Source organism: Mesocricetus auratus, unplaced genomic scaffold (assembly GCF_017639785.1).
Source record: "Mesocricetus auratus isolate SY011 unplaced genomic scaffold, BCM_Maur_2.0 Super-Scaffold_100009, whole genome shotgun sequence".
In the NCBI taxonomy this organism is placed as follows: domain Eukaryota; kingdom Metazoa; phylum Chordata; class Mammalia; order Rodentia; family Cricetidae; genus Mesocricetus; species Mesocricetus auratus.
In genome coordinates, this window is record NW_024429193.1 from 25,292,425 (window position 1) to 25,313,580 (window position 21,156).

The 21,156-nt window shown below is 42.7% G+C and overlaps 1 protein-coding gene across 3 annotated transcripts in view; it reads right to left on the reverse strand.

Annotated features, from left to right (window-relative positions):
* Ppa2 (inorganic pyrophosphatase 2) overlaps nucleotides 1–21,156 on the reverse strand; it is an 84,075-nt gene that overhangs the window by 20,471 nt on the left and 42,448 nt on the right. For all 3 annotated transcript variants that reach the window (XM_013121932.3, XM_013121933.3, XM_040751764.1), the window contains 2 exons: nucleotides 18,360–18,446; nucleotides 10,904–11,030 (listed from right to left, as the gene is read on the reverse strand). In XM_013121932.3, the coding sequence (XP_012977386.1) occupies nucleotides 10,904–11,030; nucleotides 18,360–18,446 (214 nt within the window). The remainder of the gene's footprint in view (nucleotides 1–10,903; nucleotides 11,031–18,359; nucleotides 18,447–21,156) is intronic.

A 21,156-nucleotide genomic window follows, 5' to 3' on the forward strand; every position in this document is an offset into this window, starting at 1 on the left:
AATTATCCCATCTACCTTTTGCCTCTAGGCTTTTACCTTTCTCTATTTCTGTATATCTTTTCTTTCCTTCTTTTTTTGTGTCTGGATGTGTGGCTGGCCCCTGGGGTCCTCTTCTCCTCTTTTTCTCAATCCTTGTTTTCTTTTCCCTCTTTTTCTCCTATTTATCCTCTCTGCTTGGCAACCCCACCTATCCATTCTCCTGCCTTGCTATTGGCTGTTCAGCTCTTTATTAGACCAATCATGTGCTTTAGACAGGCAAAGTAACACAGCTTCTCAGAGTTAAACAAATGCAACATAAAGACTGCAACACATCTTTGCATCATTCAACAACTGTTTCACGCATAAACAAATATAACTCATCTTAAAATAATAATCTACAACACTTAGCACACCACCACAGTGAACTCATAATAAAACAAATAATGTGTGAGGAGAGAAAGCAAACAGTAACGAAGACATAGGGCCCTCCAAAACTCAGTCTAACAGAAACAAAACAATGGACATATGGGTCTGACTCTGTGGCTACAAATAGACTTGTTTAGTACATATTGTTATATTTCTGAGGTCTGCATCAAGTAGAAAGCAGCTCCAGAACATGTATAAGAGCAAGTCCTAGTCTAAAGGCCAGGCTTCACACCATAGGATGCCTGATGGATCACTGACACCGGACTACACCAATGTAAGTTCCAGAGAAGACTATTGGGACAGAAGGAAGAGTGGTGTTTGCTATGGGCTTATGATAGGAAGGCGGAACTCACTGGCTATCCGCAGCAAGGGGAATTTGTGGATAAAAGAAACACATGGTACTAGGACAAACATATATAGTTGTCAGAACCCCTTAAACTCTCTATTTAAAGTGCCGTGACTGTATGTAAATATATGTGGTCCTAGGGATGTAGCTCAGTTAGTAGCATTCACCTATTCACCTAGTGTGCACAGCCAGTTGGGGTTTCATAAACTGGGTGTGGTAGTACACACACCTATAAACCCAGCATTTGGGAGGCAGAAGCTAAAGGATCAGAGGTTCAAGGTCATCATCAGCTACATAGCAAGTTTGAGGCTGGCTGGGGATACATGAGACCCTGTCTCATATAATCAAACAAAGCAAATGACAGTCCTACTCTTCAAGGAGGTCACAATTTATCTAGGTTGGAAGACACAGAAACAAATTACAAACATCTGAAATCAAATGCTTAGCTGAACTGAACACACTCGTGTTTGTGGAGGAAAGATTATCCTGTGGAGGAGAGGTGACCATTAGCCTGGCTCTTGAAAGACGAGGTGTTTCCAGGTAGACGAAGAACATTTCAGTGATGGGGATGCACCTGCAATGTCACTGGCTGTAGAAGAGCCTGGCAAACACAGGAGGTGGGAGATGCCAGGTACTGGAGGGACTTCACAGATGAAAGTAGCAAATGACTTCTCAAAGGTAGAGAATTCAGACCTCTTTGTGAAGACAGGGTGGGAAGGTTTTCTACCTCCCTTCAAAGGAAGACTTCTCTAAAATCAGTTTGATAAACAATGCAGAAGATAAATCTTAGTTTCAGGATGCTAAAACAGCACTTCAGGATGTTAACAGTGCTTCAATAGACAAGCAAGATATGGCTGTTTAAGGCAATGCAAAGGCAAGAATAGATTCCAGATACCTCTGAGGTCAGAGTGAGAAAATCAGGAATAGATTCTATGTTGGTGACTTAGCAACGACATGTAGACAACAAAATTTACAAATGTCACAGATATAAACATAAAGCACACAAATAGCACTAAAGAAAGAAGTATAGTCAGCCATAAGGTCAAAAATCCAAGTATAAAATGAATGTTCTTCTGTTGAAATCAATGAAAATACACCTATTTTAAAGATCTTTACAGATTTCACTCAAAATGTTCATTTTTGCGTTTTAATGCATATACATCTCCTTTATCAATTCAAAAATTAAGAAATTCAATATACAATTCAAAAATTAAGAAATTTAGTACTTAACGTTATACCAGACAGTACACAGAGGCGGCACAGAACGTTACACTTAATCTTACTGCCAACCCTCGCCAACTGAGAAGCACCTGTACTTACAGAGGTTAGAAGGGAAAACCACACTGCTGCAATATAAGTGTAATGCCACCTCTTTGCTTCTATTACATAAAAGAAAAAAAAAAAAAAAAGACACCAGGGCTGGAGAGATGGCTCAGAGGTTAAGAGCATTGGCTGCTCTTCCAGAGGTCCTGAATTCATTTCCCAGCAACCACATGGTGACTCACAACCATCTGTAGTGAGATCTGGTGCCCTCTTCTGTCCTGCAGGGATACATGCAGACAGCACACTGCACACATAATAAATAAATAAATCTTAAAAAAAAAAGACACCAAGAAATTGAGCTAGACATGTGTACAATCAGCCCCTCTAAACAAAATCCATGGGAGGCAAGAACATGTGCTTTAAATGCTGCTAATACATATTGACAAAGGACACAAGTCAACACCTAATACTCACCTCATCTTGTGTACTAGTGGAGGCTCCTACCCAGCGAATGATTCCCTAACTGTTCCTGCTTACTGGGGGCCTCCAAAGACTTTCCTGTTGCCAGGCCTTTCCACACACTTAGGTCTAACGCGCATGGGCTACGGCACAATGCCATCACTGTGCCAGAACCATCACTGTGGTCTCCTCTCATTCCCCACTCTCCCCCCTGCTCCACAAATCCAACTCTTACCAAATCAAAACCTACACTAAAAAATACACTTACCGCATGCAAAGGGAAATTAATACTATTCTAAGTCTCTCTAGAAATCTAAATACAATAGAAAACAATCTCAGAAGGAGTTAATAGATGTTTTTAATCCCTGAAACATAAATATTCATTACTAGTTAATAAGAAACTGTGCATGACCCCCACAAATGAAAACCATACCAGGACCTTGTGCAAAGAAATTTAAATGTTTCCTTAGGTAATTTTACTTGACGCATATTGCGAAGTGGTTACAAGGACAGACAAGCTGAGCCTGGCCCTGAGCCTCCGTTCTAAGACGTAAGAATCTCCTCCCTACAACAGATTAAGAAGTGTGCTGTGAGGCCGGGCGGTGGTGGCGCACGCCTTTACTCCCAGCACTCCGGAGGCAGAGGCAGGCGGATCACTGTGAGTTCGAGGCCAGCCTGGTCTATAGAGCAAGTTCCAGGACAGCCTCCAAAACAATACAGAGAAACCCGGTCTCAAAAAACCAAAAAAATAAATAAAATAATAAAAAAAAGAAGTGGGCTGTGTTCCCAAAAAAGCTCTCATGACCCCATAGTTGAAGTTACAATTCTTCAATGTATACAGCAAGTATCAGGCATGCATGTAATTGATACATTGTTAATCATTACAACAAACTTCCTTTTAGCTGCTTGCTTCAAAGGAAGGCAGGTAGAATGTACTGCTGGAAAGGAACTTAGCAATGGGAAATGGCTAAGAGGACAATCCATGACTGCAGAGTGGAGTCACTAGGACTTTGGGGCAGAGGTGGGAGGTGTGGGGGGTAAGAGGTTGGGGTGTGTGGGGAGGGTGGGGGTGACAAGGCAGGACACCCATGATTTTTCCAAGCTGATGGAGGAAGTCCTGTGTATATGTCAATAAAGCACTGTTGGCCAATAGGGAACCAAGATAGGTAGGATTAGGAGTCGAGGAGGACTCTGGGTAGGAGAAACACACGGAGTCAAGATGTAACGCCATGGGGTAGGAAGCCTGGAAACTTCTCCAGTAAGAGAAATACTTAGATTAACAATTAATGGAGTAAATACTTAAGTCAGAGCTAGCCAGTAAGAAACAAGTAAGGCCAACAGCTTCATAATTAATATAGCCTCCTGTGTGTTCATTTGGGACTGATGCGGCTCTGGAACCAGGCTGGCAGGAAGGCTTCTCTTTACACCAAGCAAATGGGAACATTTTAGAACTTAGAACTGAACTCTCCACTGCATCATAGAAATATGACTAAAGTCCTAAAAGCTACAGGGTCAAAGTTCACAAAAGAAGCAACAGAGTCCCAGTAATTAATTCCTAATGATATGCACCACACCTCTCTCCCCCACACCCAATCCTCTTCACTATTAATGAAATCAAAAGGATGGACATCAAAAGAGCTACCTCTCTAGAAGACTTCTAATTATCACCTGTTCATTACTACCTCAGGCAAATGGTCACCACTCTCCCAAAAGTTACAAATACACCTGACTAACTCTTTAGACGAGCGAGGAGACACAGCAGTGAAGTTCATGGGGTCTGGAACCAGATTTGAAATGCTGAAGTTTCATTTTGTTTAAGTTACTAATTCTCCCCTCCCCTAGCGTCTCAGTTTCCTCATTTAAAGAAAAGGAGTAGGGAAGCACACCTTGAATGAAGCTGTGTGGTGAATAAACTTACAACTCCAAAAGAAACATGGGGCAACACCTTGAATGAAGCTGTGTGGTGAATAAACTTACAACTCCAAAAGAAACATGGGGCATTGATGGGGAATGGCCTTCTGTGTATTTGTTTGTCTTATTGGTTGATGGGTAAAGCACTGTTGGCCAATAGGAAAGCAAGATGTGTGGGACTAGGAGAGGTGGAGGATTCTGGGAAATGGAGGCACAGTGAGTCATCATGTAGGACCCTTTCTCCAGTAAGAGAAGACCACGTGGAAATACTCAGATTAGCAGTTATGGGTTAGTAATTAAGTCAGAGCTAGCCATCAAGAAACCACAGCAAAGGGCCAACGGCTTCATAATTATACAGCGTCCTGAGTGTTCATTTGGGACTGACACGGTTCTGGGACCAGGCTGAAGGGAAGAATGCTCATTACAAGGCATTGTCACTAGACACATGGTGATCCAGCCTGGCACACACTAGGGCTCTAGGAATACAATAATGATAACCATGTCCCTTCTGGAGCCCAAGAGTACACTCCACTGTCTTCCAGCAGTGCAGGGAGGGAGACAGAACACTCTGCCTCTGATTATAAGAGCTAGCGGAGACATTCTGCCTCAGGACTGCTATACTAACCACCCCCCCCACTCTTTCTTCTAATAACAATATTAAATTATGCTCTAGGAAAAAGAAAATCAATCAATATTAACTTGATTATTTTTTTAAATGGTAAGAGCACTAGACATGTTTACATCGAAAGGGAAATTATAGGCAAGCTAATGCACTTTCCATATGTTCATTCCTGTCCTGATAGACAATAAAAGGAACCATGAGTCTTATTTGATGTTTAAGTTTTCCTAAATATACGTTCAAATTCTACACACTTGAAACACTTAAAAACTCAGCTAACTTCAGGACAATTTTGATGCTGGCCTTTGAAAATGTTCCAACTTGCTCCTGTAAAATAAGTTCTGCATTGCTCAGCTCATGTAAATTACTCATTAAGAATGCACTAAAATCAAGATGATTGCACTGATTTTAAGTTTAGGTTTTTAAGCTTTCAGTTTTCAAGAGTGCAATATCACCTCACAGACAAAAGTTCTTACAGAACAAAAGACAACAGTTTTCACTTAGTTAAAGAGAAAACAAGAAGAAATGTGCAGGCTGCCAAGCACGGAGACCTCATTACCAACCCTACTAAGGTCCTCAGGCAGTTAATCAAACTACGAGGAGAATGACAGAAGGCCTCATACTTCAGTCTTCTTAAAAAGCCCTGAACTTGGTTATTTCTTAACCCAGCACTATTATCTCTAATGGCCCAGTCACCTCCAGCACAATTAGGTGCCTCTGGAGTCTTATTAACTCTTTCAGGCCATTAGGTACCATTATAAAGCATTAAAGACTAGAAACTAATTACAGTTGATTAAATAGTACCAGGCTTCCCAAGTGTTAATGAGCCAAAAAAAAAAAAAAAAAAAAAAGAAAGAAAGAAAGACCAATTTTTTCTCAGGGGGTATTTTATTTCAAACTTTATTTAGCCTTTAAATGTTCTGAATCAGGCTCTCACTATATAGTTCATGCTGACCTGAAACTCAAGCAACCCTCTTGTTTCAACTTCTCAAATGTTGGTATTTATAGATATAAGCCGCTATGCCTGGCTATTACTATTAAGATTGCATTAATTCAGCCGGGAACAACAGATTTTGCTAAGTGAAATGTTCTCTCATGCAATGACTCCTTTCAGTTCAGTCAAGTTGAAGCTAAACACTATAAACACAAAGCAGCATACTGTAGCCTACCAAAGTCTGCACATGTTTTCACTGGATAAAATAAAAGAAGCCATTTCATTACACACAAAAGAACTCCAAAATTTCCTTGGACACTCCACAAGCATGTCTATATGAAAATAGTAAGAAATATATAGATAGATACATTGTGGTCAGGTTGTAGTCTGCTTTAAATTACTCTGTGTTGCATGGAACAACAGTTTTGGTCTGTTTCTTGGACTAATTTAGTGAGGCCAATTTACGATGTAGCACTTGGCTCCACTGTGACAGCCAGGGCTAAAGCAAATGCCTCTGCATCATTCTGCAGGAAAGCCACCAGTGGCTGGCCAGCCCACAGCAGGAGGCACGGAATGGTCATCACCTTATACCAATAAACACTGCCACTCATTGGTCAGCTGGTGGGAGTACCAGTGAGTTCAGCCACTGTGTAAATTATAATAGAGGTTCCTCAAAGAACTACAGACAGAAGTAACTATCAGATCACCAAGATATACTTCCCCTCTCCAAGAAACCACACAGAGAAATCGGGCCCATGAACTTATCAAACACTGGAACAGAGAATGCAGAACCCCTTACCTTGGTCATACAGAAGATACATGACAGCAACCACTGACCTATCATTAGACAAATGGGTGAGCACAGCACAGGATGGGCCACGACTCTAACTGCCCAAGGCCCCCATGATTGGTGCAGCCCATTGGAACTGCAGCTAGACACGCCCTGACAGCCAGCTCTGTGATTGCGTCCTTTAAGTTACCACCTTGCCTGGGCAGCAGCCATAACTGCATCTGCATCAGCTCTCGCGCCTTGATGGGTAGAGAAGATGGAAGAATATTTTTAAAGCTTCCAGAGAAGAGCCCTTCCCGAACTTTTTAAAAAAGTCTTTCCTCTTATTTTTGTCTGTGAAAAATCCCAAGGAGTCACACACACACACACACACACACACACACACACACACACACACACACACACACCACAAGGCTAGTCAAGCAACCCTGAACAAAAATGATTCTACAGAAGGTCTCACCAAACCTGATTTCGACCTGTATCTCAGGGCTATAGTAATAAAAAAAAATAGTATGGTAATGGAACAAAAACAGATGCACAGATTAACTGGGAATCCAGACTATGTCCCCATTTAGATGTCAAAACTATACATTAGAAAAAAAAGACAGTATCTTAACAAATGGTGCTGGGAAAATAGAATTTCAAAATGCTGAAAGATGAAACCAGATCCTGATCTCTCGCTCAGCTACAAATGGGTCAAAGACAAGAGTAGCGGTATGAATGAGAAGAGGCTCCATAATCTCAGGCATGTGAACGCTTGGTCCCCAGTTATGACACTGTCTGGGGAGGGTTAGGAGGTGTAGCCTTGCTGGAGGAAATGTGGGAGGTGTAGCCTTGCTGGAGGAAGTGTGCCTAGGGTAGGTTTTGAGATTAAAAGCCCCTTGCTACTTCCAGTGCTCTCTTTCAGGCTTGCATCTGAAGAGGATCCTCCTGCCACCGTGTCTGCTGCTAGCTGCCAGGCTCCCCACCTCCTCATCAGGATGGGCTCTCATCACCCTGGAACCTTAGCCCCAAAACAGTTGCCTTCCCTGTGTGGTGTTTTAGCAAAGCAAAAGTAACTAGTGCAATAAGACACGACACCGTGAAACCATGTGAGGAAAAAGTAGGAACTACACATTAACTTCTGGGCACAGGTGAGAACTCTGTTAGCACAGGAGACAGTACCACCCACCAACAAAAGAGATCTCATGAAACTTAAAAGCTTCTCTACAGCAAAGGGAACTGTCAGTGAAGAGAAGAGGCACCCCACAAAACAGTTGAAAATCTTTGATAGGTATATACTGGACAGATTAGTGTCTAGAATTTAGACAACAAAAACAAAAACAAAAAAACAAAAAGCAATTTAAAAAAAAAAGAAAGAAAACCTATCCAATTAAAAACCGGGCTGTTGATCTGAACAGAGTTCTCAAAAGAAAAGTGTTCAACATCCTTAGCCAGTACAGAAATGCAAATTAAAAATACTTCAAGAGTCATGTCAACCCAGTCAAACGGCAGCAGGAACATACCTGATAACGGATGCTGGTGATAACGGATGCTGGTGCGGACCCAGCAGACGGGCAGCTCCTGTGTGCTGCTGGTGGGAGTGTAAACTAGTGTGCCACTGTGGAAATCGGTCTAGAGGTTTCTCAGAAAGCTATCGAGAGAACTGTGGTATGAGCCAGCTGTAATACTCTTGGGTACATACTCAATGGACTCTGTCTCCTACTGCAAAGACATCTGCACAAACTTGGAGGAAACAGAATTAAACTTCTAGGAAACAGAATTAACCTAGATGCCCATCATTAGATGAATGGATAAGGAAAATGTGGTACGTAAACACAATGGAGTATTACTCAGCTGTAAAGAAAAGGGAGATCAGAAAAGCATCATTCTGCATGCGGCAGCAATCAACTCGTAATTGGTCAGGGTGCCGAGAACAAGTGGCTGCGCATGCCCAGCCCTAAACGGAACATCTTTATCAAGGACCACCTTCCTCTACCCTCCATCAAATCTCAGGGAACATCCAGGAGGTGGCAGCAGAGAGAAAACAGGAGCTGGAGGATGGGGGCAGTGAGGTGAAGTCTTGTCTTCGGAATGTGACACACATGAACTTACACAGCTGTGGTTACCTTCACAAGACCCGCGAGGTTAAGTCAGCGGAACTTGAGAAGGAGTGCCTGAGGCCCCGCCCTTTGCTGAGGAGGTCCTGGCAGTGATGGGCTACAGGGGGAAGGAGAATCACCCCTCTTCCTTGAGGGAGTCAGTACCCACGCTCCAGGTGTCAGCCCCTACCTACCCACACACGCGCGGCACTAATTAGACTCCAGGAGCTATTCCTCAAAAAACCAATAAGAGGACATGAATTTGGGACATGTTAAAGGAAATCTAGTGAGAGCTGGAGGGGGACTAAGACGTAGAGAGAGGATCTGATCATGTATACATGAAAGACATTCTCTAGGAATAAAAAGGAAAAAGAAAAGCAAAATGCCAAAAATACCGATGACAATATTTAAATTGCCACAAAACCACTTCCTTCTTTGTGAAAGAAATTTCAACTCTACATGGCAATTTATATTTCAAGTCACTGCACTACAAGTTTTAAAGACATGTTAAAAAGAGAAGCGTTTCAGACAGACATGGGAGAACCGATGTGATACACAAGTTCTTATAGAATATCTTGGAAAATACATGGTAGCTAACAATGAAGATAAAAATTAATAATAAAAATAAATTTGAAGACTGTAGTCTAAGACAGCATGGGAAGACACTAGAGCGATGCCTATGGTAGCCATGTAGCAGGCTCAGAGAAGAGCCCAAGCAGAACTGATCGCTTAACAGATCTAATCAACTAGCTGATCACTTAATCTTACACAGTGACATTATAAACTCCACTTAGTTTTAAATTGTAAGATTTAACCAAGAGACAAACATGAACAAATAATATTTGAAGAATATAAAGACTGCATTCTTTTTTTGCTGTTATCACAAAGCTTCCAGAAACATGCTAGGCACGCACTACCCATCTACAGACAAACAGTAAGGCTGTGAGGAACTAGGACGTAAGTGATGGATGAGAACGATAAAGAAAATTCAAAACCTAAGTTCTACACTGGGCAGTCTGGAGTCATTGCTTGAAGTCAGTGAAGTGACAAATCTTACATAGTGCTAGCATCTAAGCCTAACAGTGGCCACCTTCATCAGAGCAGTTGTGAGCACTTGTGGGGAGATCCTCAAGACCGGGACCTGGTGATGTTCTCTCATTGAAGGATGATAGCAGGGATGGTAATCAGACCATTAATACATCTGTCACCCTCCCCTGACACGCTCAGCTACTGTGTACAATTCTGCCTTAACTGCACACACCCTCGATACCCTTGTGCTCGATCTCAGGAGGGACAGGAGCATACAGACTGGAAGGTCACCTGAAGGGCATGCCATCTAAATGGAAGTCACCACCCACCCAGGGATGGCTTCCTGATGCTCTGATGTCACCTATGCACCTGTAAACAACCCTCACCCATGCTCTGAATGACGCTCTGAATCACTGGCTCCCCCAGGTGGACTTCGGTGGAATGGACTTGGGTTTGTTGTTGCCCTGGAAGAAGGGAACAGATGCATGTTCACATCTCCCAGGGGAAAGAGTTCCTCCAACATAAACACAGCTTTAGATGTGGTAAGATAATTGAAGAAGAAACAAAATATAAAAAAAAGAAATACAGCAGAATCAGGAAAATTTTAAGTCCCTGTCTTTTTAAGTGTCAAATCACGTCAATAAAGAAAGCACACAAATTGAAAACTAGCCATATAAACACCTGCTACAGAATAAAAGCAGCTACTCAAAGAACTAAGAACACATGGGTAAAAAGAACCTAGGAGGATGAAATGGGGAGACAAGATGGAAGGAAAGGAAGGGGGAGGCGAAGGAGTAAGCAGAAATGGACACAACACATTTCTTTGTGTCCCATACAAAATACCGTTTGTCTATCTCATATTTTTCCCCTTCCTCCTCCTAGCAATATGACCCAGCTCATACAAAAATATCTTAGACTAGCCTCTGTGGTCTATAGTAAAAGGGTTTTAAACTGCTGTCTAACACCTACATATACAAAGTGTGTTTGCGTTGTTTCCCTTTTCAGTTCTAAGAATTCCAATGACTCGCTGATTTAACTTCTGTTTTCTGGAAAGATCTAGACTTACCATGAAATTTTTCAGCCTCAGGATCATTCACATTGATAGCAATTATTTTCCAGTCTGTGGCATCCTGATCGATAAGTGCCAGAATCCCAAGGATCTTCACATGGATCACATCTCCACAGGAAAGAACCTTGACAGAGAAAAGACACCATCGTTTGCAAGGCTTGGGAGGGTGTGACCATAAAACCACACTCACACAATGGAAATGCAACAGTTCTAGTGACTATAAACCATGTGGAAATGGTCAGAAAGCCTGCCTTGCAGTCTCTTTCCCAGGAATAAGTACCTTAAAACTTCTACTTCCACCCGTGAAAGGACTATTGGTTAAATAACCAAAACAAACAAGCAAAGCCTTATATCCTTCCGGAAAACCAGACATTAAACAGACAGTGTAGGACCAAGACTCTGAGGGAAGTTACTCAAAGAGGAGGGTCCTACAAATTGCCTGGGCTTTCTGCCCAATGCAACTGTGGAGCACAGGCCACAGAAGTGGGCGCCAAAAGGTGTCCCCAGACCTCCACATCTGATCCACGGTACGAGCGCTTGTGCATGAGCACACACACACACACACACACACACACACACACACACACACACACACACACTAAACAAACAAATGAAATAAAGTTTAAAAATAAACAACCACTGCCACCAGGGAGAATGAGGCAGTTACAATCCCTGCATCACTGCCACCAGGGAGAATGAGGCAGTTACAATCCCTGCATCATAGACTGGAGTCAAGATTTTACTCCAGAAATATACACAGTGTAGAAGAGGCTGAAAGTGTCCTTAGGAAAAGGTCAGTGCAGACCAGTCCCAACAAGTGTTATACTTTCATGCCTAAAAACTATCAAAATGATTGTCTTAAGAAGACAACGGATGGCAATGAAACAATTGTTAATGCTAGAAAAAGACAAAATCGGTTTGTCAAGATGCTTAAAAGTGAGTTTAGGATAATTCAATAAGACGAAGCTGGGCTACGAAAACAGTTCAGCCCCACATCACTTGCTATGTAAGCATGAGACCCTGAGTTTGAGTCGCAGGACTCTTGTCAAAAGTTGGGTTTAGGGTTTGTAATCCCGGTGCTGAGAATCAAAAACAGGGGGTCCCCGAGTCTCTGATCACCAAGTCGAATAAGCAAAAGCCTAGGGTCCATGAGAAACTCTGTCTCAAAAAACAGTAGATGGCACCTGTGGAGGAATGACACCAGAGGCTGACCTGTGACAGCCACATCGTATAACATAGATTTACATGCCCTCTCCCACGTACGTGTACACACACACACACACACACACACACACACACACACACACACACGTCTATATGCAGCCACATACTACACAGACTGTATCAGAAGTTTACTCTGATATTCCACAGCTTGAGAAAGTGGTTTCAGTGCCCATGGGTTGCTAACACCTCAAATATTCCTACAGTGTTTTATTTTCAAAGGTTTAGTAGGGAATCAAATTCCCTTGTAAGCTTAAAACTCTAAATGTGTTTCAGATAACAAATTTCCTCGTGGTCCAAAATGCAGGTTTACATTTTACAAAATAAGGTATGCAAGACAAAGTCATTTATGTACCCCCAAAAGGGTTTAGAGAAAATATGTTAAAGCAGGAAATCAAGTAAATTCATTCAAAATATTTGCAAAATGAAAGTCTTAATCGAAGTGCCCATGAAGTGACTGTCACACAGTAGGTTAGTGGGACTGAATGAATGAGAGTGAAGCTTCCTTCTTTAGAGAGACTGCAGCTGGTAGCTAAGCCTAACACGGGCTGGGTCACAGCATTCACTGGTGGTTTTCCATTCTAAAAAGATGTGGACAGAGAAAGCTCAGTGAATAGAAACAGGCAGAAGGACCTAGGGCACTGTCAGGAGAAGGAATTACAGCATCTAGAGTATAAACCCTTAAGAACAAGGCTTCAGGAGCACATGACACACAAGACCAAAGGGATTGTAAGGTCTTCTTAAAACACCTTGAGTTTGAAGCTATGTGCATGTACCAATTAAAAGCTGGTTGTGTTGGGTAGCCAAGGCAGTTTTCACCTCTAGGAGACACTGACTGTCGGAGATACTGTTGGTTGTCTAGTATCTCCATGGAAGAGGATGGGGATGCTCAAGGGGCACTGGTCTAACAAAGACTGAGTCATCTCAAACATGAGCTGTGCTACAGAAGTTCTTGAGAACTTCCTCTCTCAATTATTTTGTTTTCTTACTCAGAAAACTTATTTCCCAACAAAATAACAACCACTGAGTTTACTTTGTAGACTCTGAGGCTAGGAGGAAGCAAGTTCAGTAGACTGTCAAGTTTCATCAGATGAAACAGCTTTTGATCTCAGAAGAACACAGAAAGGAAGCCTTATTTCAAACAAACCATAGCTTGGCTGTAACACCTTCAAAACAGAGAGGAAACTTCAAACTCAAAACTGTAAAGTGTGCTTAGGAACACATGGGAAAATCCTTACAAAGCCGCTACACTCCAATTGAAATCAATTCAACAAATTCATGCTGACTGTATGTGTAGTCTTCTCATAAAAACCAAACAAATAATACGCAATCGCTTAAGAAATTTACAATGTTCAACATGTCTATGTCTGAGGCCCTCAGTCTAGTATCAACTTACAGGACACTGTTTCTTTCCTTCACCCATTAGCTATGTGTGTTCAAAGACTTCCCGCTGCCATTTTTCTTGCAACAGACTTAGGGTCATTTTTCAGACACAGCTTTGATCAAAGGTGACTGTATTTACTTCTCATTTAGAAAGCTCTGCACGGCTCATGCTGGCTAAAGGAATCAGTTACTTTAGCTGTCACAGGACATCTACTTTCCCAGCTGGATTGTCACTCTGCCCTTCCAAGGAAATGACTGAATACAGTAGATGTGACCACTTCCGTGGGAGCAACATATTTTTCAGTTTGTAAACTAGGTTGAGATTCTGAAGCTAGGGCGTTTGTTTGCCCCCAGGTATCGGGAAAATCTAAGCAGAGGCTATTCTAGCTATTGTGGGGACATTTCAAAAGGCAGGAGTGTGAGTCACAAATGCTGGATTGCATCCGTCCTCCACAATCCTGAGAGATGACTTCAGGCGAGTTACTTCACACAGTGTTTTAGGTCTTAATTTCTCACAGTAAAGTGAAGGTGATCTATTAGTTCCCCACAGTGTTGAAGAGTCAAGGAAAAGTAGATATATGAACTCAAGACCAAGGGGTCTTCTGTAGAGCATATTTTCCCCTCTGGGATCTACTTAATTGAAATTTACCTTCCAAGTGCTAAGTCTCAGGAGCCTGGAATAAGCAAACATAAGAGGGGCCTGTAAACCTAAGCTCCATGCTGACTCAGTTCTGAGGGAGGCAAACGTCAACCATGCACAGTTAACAACAGAAAATAATGGGAAATACAGTGTTTAAAGCATATTAACTTGTGAACTCGGTTTTCTATTGTTGTGCAGCAATACTGCAACTTAAAGGCTTAAACAGTGTAATTTTCATGGACCAAGAAAAGCCCATGCCAGACATGGGTGGATTTTCTGGCTAGGGTTTAAACAGTAGTCAGGCCTAAAATTGTAAGTTCTAGAATAGATTAGCAAAATATAACAATAATTAGTTAATATACTCTTCAGTAATTATACATTAAAATCACATATTAACAACCCTAAATTTTATACTGAATATTCTTCAACTTGGAAACCTCTATTTTAAACCCACATTGAGGTTTCTTAGTTACTCTTGGCTTACAGATGAATGAGACTGTGTCATGTCAGTTTATTAGCAACAAATGTTGCCAACATTTCCTCTAGTCACAACTCACTAATTATGTGGTCAATGACACAGTACATTGATCAAAATAAGATGCCTTTGTTTAAGCTTCTTACTCATACCAGGTTTAAATTGACTGAATAATTTGCACTAAATATGAATGGACTACCCCCTAACAGTTATGTCCTAAGAATAAGAGAATTCTTTCTCATGTCAGAAACACATAGTCTTATCAGCAATGAAAAGTAACTCAACCTAGCTATCTTTACTTGTTATGAAATAAGATATGGGCTGGAGATCAAAGAGCCTAGCATGGAATATAGGCATAGGAGGTATTCATTAAGATACTTTATTCCTTTCTGATGGGAGATGTCATTCTGAAATCTGCCTCTTATTGGTTGTTGAATAAAGCACTGTTAGCCAATAGGGAAGCAAGATAGGTAGGACTAGAGTCAAGGAAGACTCTAGGAAGGAGAAACACAGGGAGTCACAATGTATCCACCACAGGGGTAAGAAGTCCAGACCCTTTCTCTGGTAAGAAAAATACTTAGATTAACAATTATGGAGTAAATACTTAAGTCAGAGATAGCCAGTATGAAACCAAACAAATGGCCAACAGCTTCATAAGTAATATAGCCTCCTGTGTGTTTATTTGGGACTGATGCGGCTCTGGAACCAGGCTGGCGAGAAGACTTCTCTCTACACCTTTCTTTCTTGTAGCTTATTTAATTTTATAAACATCATTTATACTTCTTAGAAGAATATACTAAAAAAATAAACTCAGAAAACTATAGCTTAAATTTGAAAAAAAAAGTTATGATTTGTTTATATTTCTGTTGAAGACATGTGCCAGGCAAGAGTAACAGTCACATAAACACGAATTTTAACAAATCTGGGTATAAAATCAGAATTACGAGGTAGAATGAGAATCCCTCACCTCACAAAAGGAGTAAGAATAAGGAGAGAGATGACAAGAAGGGGAGGGGGAGGAGAATGCTGAAGAAAAAAAAACAGATAGGAAGTAAAACGAAATCAGGAAGTGAAAAGCAACAAATGGCAGGAAATATGTAGACAGAGTTTCTGTCCCACCTGGTGCCACAGCCGTTTAGCCCCAAATAAACACAGTGGCTTATATTTGCTATAAACTGTTTGGCCGATGGCTGAGGCTTCTTACTGGCTGGCTCTCTCTTAATTATTAACCCCAAACTGTTGTCTATGTATTTCTACATGACCTTATCTTACCAGAGAATGCCTGGCATCCTATCCTCTGAGTAGCCTCAAGGCATCTCTCTGGTGGCTCCTCTCTGCCTTCCTCTTCCCAGAATTCTCCTAGTTTGATGGCCCCGCCTATACTTCCTGCCTGGCTACTGGTCAATAAGCGTTTATTCATCAGCCAATAAGAGAAGCACATTCACAGCATACAGGACATCCCCCATCAGAAATATTAAGAGAGGATGAAGAAGGGGTAATCAGTATGATGAAGAACATTAAAAACAAGAGGAGAAAAACAACAAAAATAGTAAATACATAGAGATAAATATTACTAGAAGATGCTAACATAAGTTTTCAACCACTGATTCCAGCTAAGTCAGAAGAACATAACAACTTGTCCAGGAGAAGAGGTAGGAACCAGGTATCCAAGGGAGCATGGCAGCAGATTTTACAGGGATGGAGACTTAGCAAGGAAACTGGAAGGAATATATCAAGCGAGACGTTAACAGTGAACTAGACAAAGCTACTGGCAGCAAGAAGGGAAAAATTAGTTTTGAAAGCTCTTTGGACACAAAATCAATATTGCGTCATTAACGGGGTGAAGAGAAGCAAGCAGTCCAGATGACCCCGCTGTTTCTGGTGGAGGACTGTGGAAATGGGCAAGGAAGCGGCCATGTTGTCTTCAGTAGTATTCTCTGTTTATTTACTCCAGGGAAAATAATGGAAATCAGAAAAAGTGAACACAGCTTGGGACACAAACTTGAGAGGCCTAAAAGACATCTGAGTAAAAATATATGCAGCTGAATGCAAGGATATGCGCTAAAGTTGTCGATTATAAGCGCAAAGCCAGGGACCCTTGGCTCACCTAGGGGAAGAGCACAGAAGGACAGGAGTTGACAAGGGCTCACCCTCCTACTCCCCAGGTCTAAGGAGCAGGCAAGAGGAAGTGCGCTTGCAAATGAACCCACAGGGAGGGAGCCAGAATGCTTGCAGCAACAGCCAAGTAGTGTGACTTAACAGAAGCCAAGGAAACATTTGACTGTCTCAAAGGAGGGAGAGGAAGGCAGGGAGACGGTGCTACCGGAAATCCATACCCCTCTACAGCAGCTATGGGGAACCCCGATGATGGCTCGTCTGAAATGATGGCGGACAGGAAGAACCAGCTTCACAATGGAGAGGCATGGACGGCGGACGGCGAGGAGAGGAGGAGGAGATGGAGACGGGCACTGAAAGCTCTTCTTCCAGGGCTTGCTAAAGTGTAAAGGTTCAGAGAGGATGCCTGTGATAAGAAGCCAGAGATGATACTGGCTGACACTAAAGAGAAAGGTGGGACATAAAAACTGTAGCGGTTATGGGGGTGGCATGGACCACCGCACACACTTCTGAGGGGAAGGCTGAGGGAGCTCGCCCCTGCTGGTGTCCACGAGAGCTTTCACTCAAAGACTAGAGGCTTTTCTGGGAATCTAAACCAGACGGGGTCACCACAGAGTGACAACGCGCTAGCAGTGGACGTTGGAAACGGAGGAACTGAACGGACAGAAGGACAGCCGAGCAGGACCAGCCCGCAGCCGAGCAGGACCAGCCCGCAGCCGAGCAGGACCAGCCCGCAGCCGAGCAGGACCAGCCCGCAGCCGAGCAGGACCAGCCCACAGCCGAGCAGGACCAGCCCGCAGACTCTCACGTCACAGGACCTTGTTTCTCTCCACGGCACTCGGCAGCCGGGAAGCAGATGTGAAAACGGGGGTTGGGGGGTTGCTTTGTTTTTTCATATGTGTGTGCTCCTGTATACACATGTGCGAGTGCAGGCATACACGCGTGTGGTCAGAGGACAGTCACCAGACTCATTCCTTAGGCTACCTTTTATTTGAGACAGGGTCTTCCAACTGCCTGGAACTTCACCAAACCAGCCTAGGAAGTGCATGAGCAAGGGCCAGGTCCCTGCCCGTCTTTGCCTCCCCAGAAATGGAATTACAGGTGTGTGTCACTGTGCTTGGCTTCTCCCTGGGTTCTGGGGATCTGAACTCAAATCACCACACATGCGTTTTCCCCCGGAAGCCATTTCCCCAGCTCGGGCAGTTGGTTCCCATCAGTCCAGAACTTAATGTCTAGACAATGGCACGGAATCTGAAGAGGGGACTTGGCAAACTTCCAGTAAAGGGTCAGATGGCAAATATTTTAGGCCTTTCAGTCCCTGTTACAAGTCCTCTTCTGCTCTGCTGCTGTGACCTAAGAGCAGCACTAGACAAGTCACACGGGAAGGCAGCTGTGTAACGTACAGAATCAGAACCAGGCGGTGGCGGGATTCCACCTGCTGCACACGGTTCACCAAGCCAGAACTTAGGAAAAAGCAGTGAGGATATACTAAAGTCTCTATATCCGAGGAAGGAATACACCCAGACTCTGAAGAGTGGAAGAACCAGAGGCCAAAATGAAGTTTTATGACGTGAATAAACCAAACACATGAGAGGTCTGAGGCAGTCTGTAGGACAAACCTTTGAGCCTATTTCACAAACGTCAATGGGGTCGTTGTCTCCACAGCAGTTAGTGTCCTTATCTTTCTGAAAAGGGTCTTCCCAGGTCTAAAAGACAGAACAAAACGAAACAATCAAAAAAATGAGGCAGAAATGTAGGTTAATATTCACTGCAGTATATGCTACTCTTTCCAATGATCATGAAGTTTTACAGCTAGCCGAAGTTACACAGGCTCTGTGCTAACACCAGTACAAGAACACCCACAAGCATTACAACTAAGAGATCCACAGCACATTCCCCCCCCCTCTAATTTGTGTCATCACATCTGAAAGTGGGTGGTATTTCCAGAATATTCATCTTCGAAGCTTAGTCAGTGGCTAAATTCACATTCACAAATCTCAGGGTTTCACTGTTTCTCTGTCTACCGACCGTCCCATCCGTGGCCCGTCACTCAGTGCTCCAGTGGACACAGTCTAGCTTTGCCTGTCTGAAATGAACTTCCTATCGGATGAGGGTCTTCTACAGCTAGAAACAGCTTTCCCTCCAGAAACAAAGGACAAGGCATGGCTTACTCCAGTGAGGAAAAACCTATCTTTGTCTCATTTTCCTCCCTTAAAAACTTTCTACCTTTGTCACTAAATTTCAGGACTCTGGCAAAAATCATGCAACTCTTGGGTCTACTGGGAAGGTGATAACCCATTGGCTATAAAATGTACGCTACAGTTTTGGAGATGAATAATGTAATGGGAATTTGCTATCAGTTTAAGATCTCTCCCAGGCACCATCTCTTCCCAGAAGCTTGACTTTGAATCAAACTAGAGAAATTGACTAAAATGGTTTGTCTTAAATTGACATTACAAGGGATGAGAAACTGCAATATCGAGACTCAGCCACTGATATCCCAGCATTTATATTATCCAAGTTTACTTTCTCTATTTTATGTAAGCAACTAAAACTGCATTTATTTACAGGCAACCCCAGAAAAACTCCAGTATTTTCCTTCTAGCCTTAATTATAATACATCTACTTTGTATTATAATATATCTACTATAATTCCATCTTTACTTTGGAAAAAATACCCAAAAAACAAAAACAACAACAAAAATATCAGGTCCAGCAAGTATGTCCCAATACTAAAACTACTAATAAACAAAACACTACAAGAATGACAATCAATATTATTGTTAACATTATGTACTGGCCATAGGTGACAGATAACTTTCTAACACTCACACACACACCCCTTGTGAGGAATACATTATTATCAATTCCACAGTATAAACAAACTGAAATGGTTTGCAGTAGTCAAAGGCCATGAGTTTCTAAGTAGCAGAGCCAGGGTTAGAACCCATAGTGTGAATCAGAACTTAGGATGCTCGCACTTCAGCAGGTCCCCTCTTGACACGCTTTTCCTTACCCTGAGAACGTCTGCACTCCCTGCAGCAGCTCTGTTCTCTCTGGTCCTCCCATCACTGCTGCTTCCCTACTGCTCAATAGCAGACATTCATATCCACTCACAAGGCTGGGCCTATGTGTGCAAGAGTAGCCATGAATAAGGCAGGCTCTGTTACACAAATTTTCTTTGGTCTTAATAAGAAAAACTCAGAGTCAGCTATCAGGGGGTGGAAGTTGAAGGACCAGAGAAGCAGAGCCACCAGCCACTGGAGTTCTTAACCTCTACCAATGCTCAGACCAGACGGGTGATCTGTCTCCTCAGTCTGACTGCCCTGCCTTATATTCCTCTCTCCAGCCAGCCCCATCCCTTCCTGTCTCCACCTCCTTAGTGCTGGGATTAAAGGCCTGTGACTCCCAAGTGTTCCCACCACTGCCTGGCTCTGTTTCTCTTTTAGACTGGATCAATTTCGTGTAGCCCAGGGTGGCCTTGAACTAACAGAGAGCATCTGCCTCTGTCTCCCAAGTGCTGGGATTAAAGGTGTGTGCCTCCACTGCCTGGTCTCTATGGCTAACTAGTGTGACTGGCTTTGTACTCTGAACTTCAGGCAAGCTTTATTTGTTAGATCATAATAAAATATCATTCCAAGGCTCGGTAACGAGAGTGCTGTGTTAATAAATAGTGTAGTATTTCTGTCAATGTGCATAGGAACCAACATAGGATCAAACTGAAATCAATAATCTAGATCATAAAGTCAGAAATACCCATGAGTTTCCTTTCCTAAGGCATGGATTCCATTTCCATGGGGTTGAACCAGAAGTCACGTTGTCCAAAAGAAGACAGGTACATACCATAACAACTTTGACTAAACACCCAGACCTCAGTTCCTTCAACTAATGTAAGAATGACACAAGTAAGGTAACTTTTGGATACGTCCCATCCCTAGTCCTAATGGTTAATGTTCATTCATAATCTCCCTGCATACCACCAGTGAAGAGGAAGCTCACAGAGTCATGCAATAACCTAGCCTATGGAGAGCAATGCTGATTTTAAGAAACTCTTTCCTTATATTGTCGTCTTGGTTGGGAGCCGAGCCTCTAACAGCTGGGTCATCTCTACAACCCTCGTCTCTTATTTTGGGGCAAAAGTGTCTTCTCAGAACATACATACAATATGGCTTTGGAGAACTTTTTCCTATTTTTTTAGATTTACCTATTTTATGTGTATGAATGTTTGCATGTGTGTAGTAGATATGTGCACCACACTTGTGCCTAGCGGCTGTGGAGGCCAGAACAGGGCCCTGGCTCCCTTAGAACTGGAGTTACAGATGGCTGTGACCATCCTGTGGGTGCGGGGAAGTGAACTTGGGTCACTGCAAGAGCAATGGTGTTCTCAATCACTGGGCTATCTCTCCAGCATCTCGG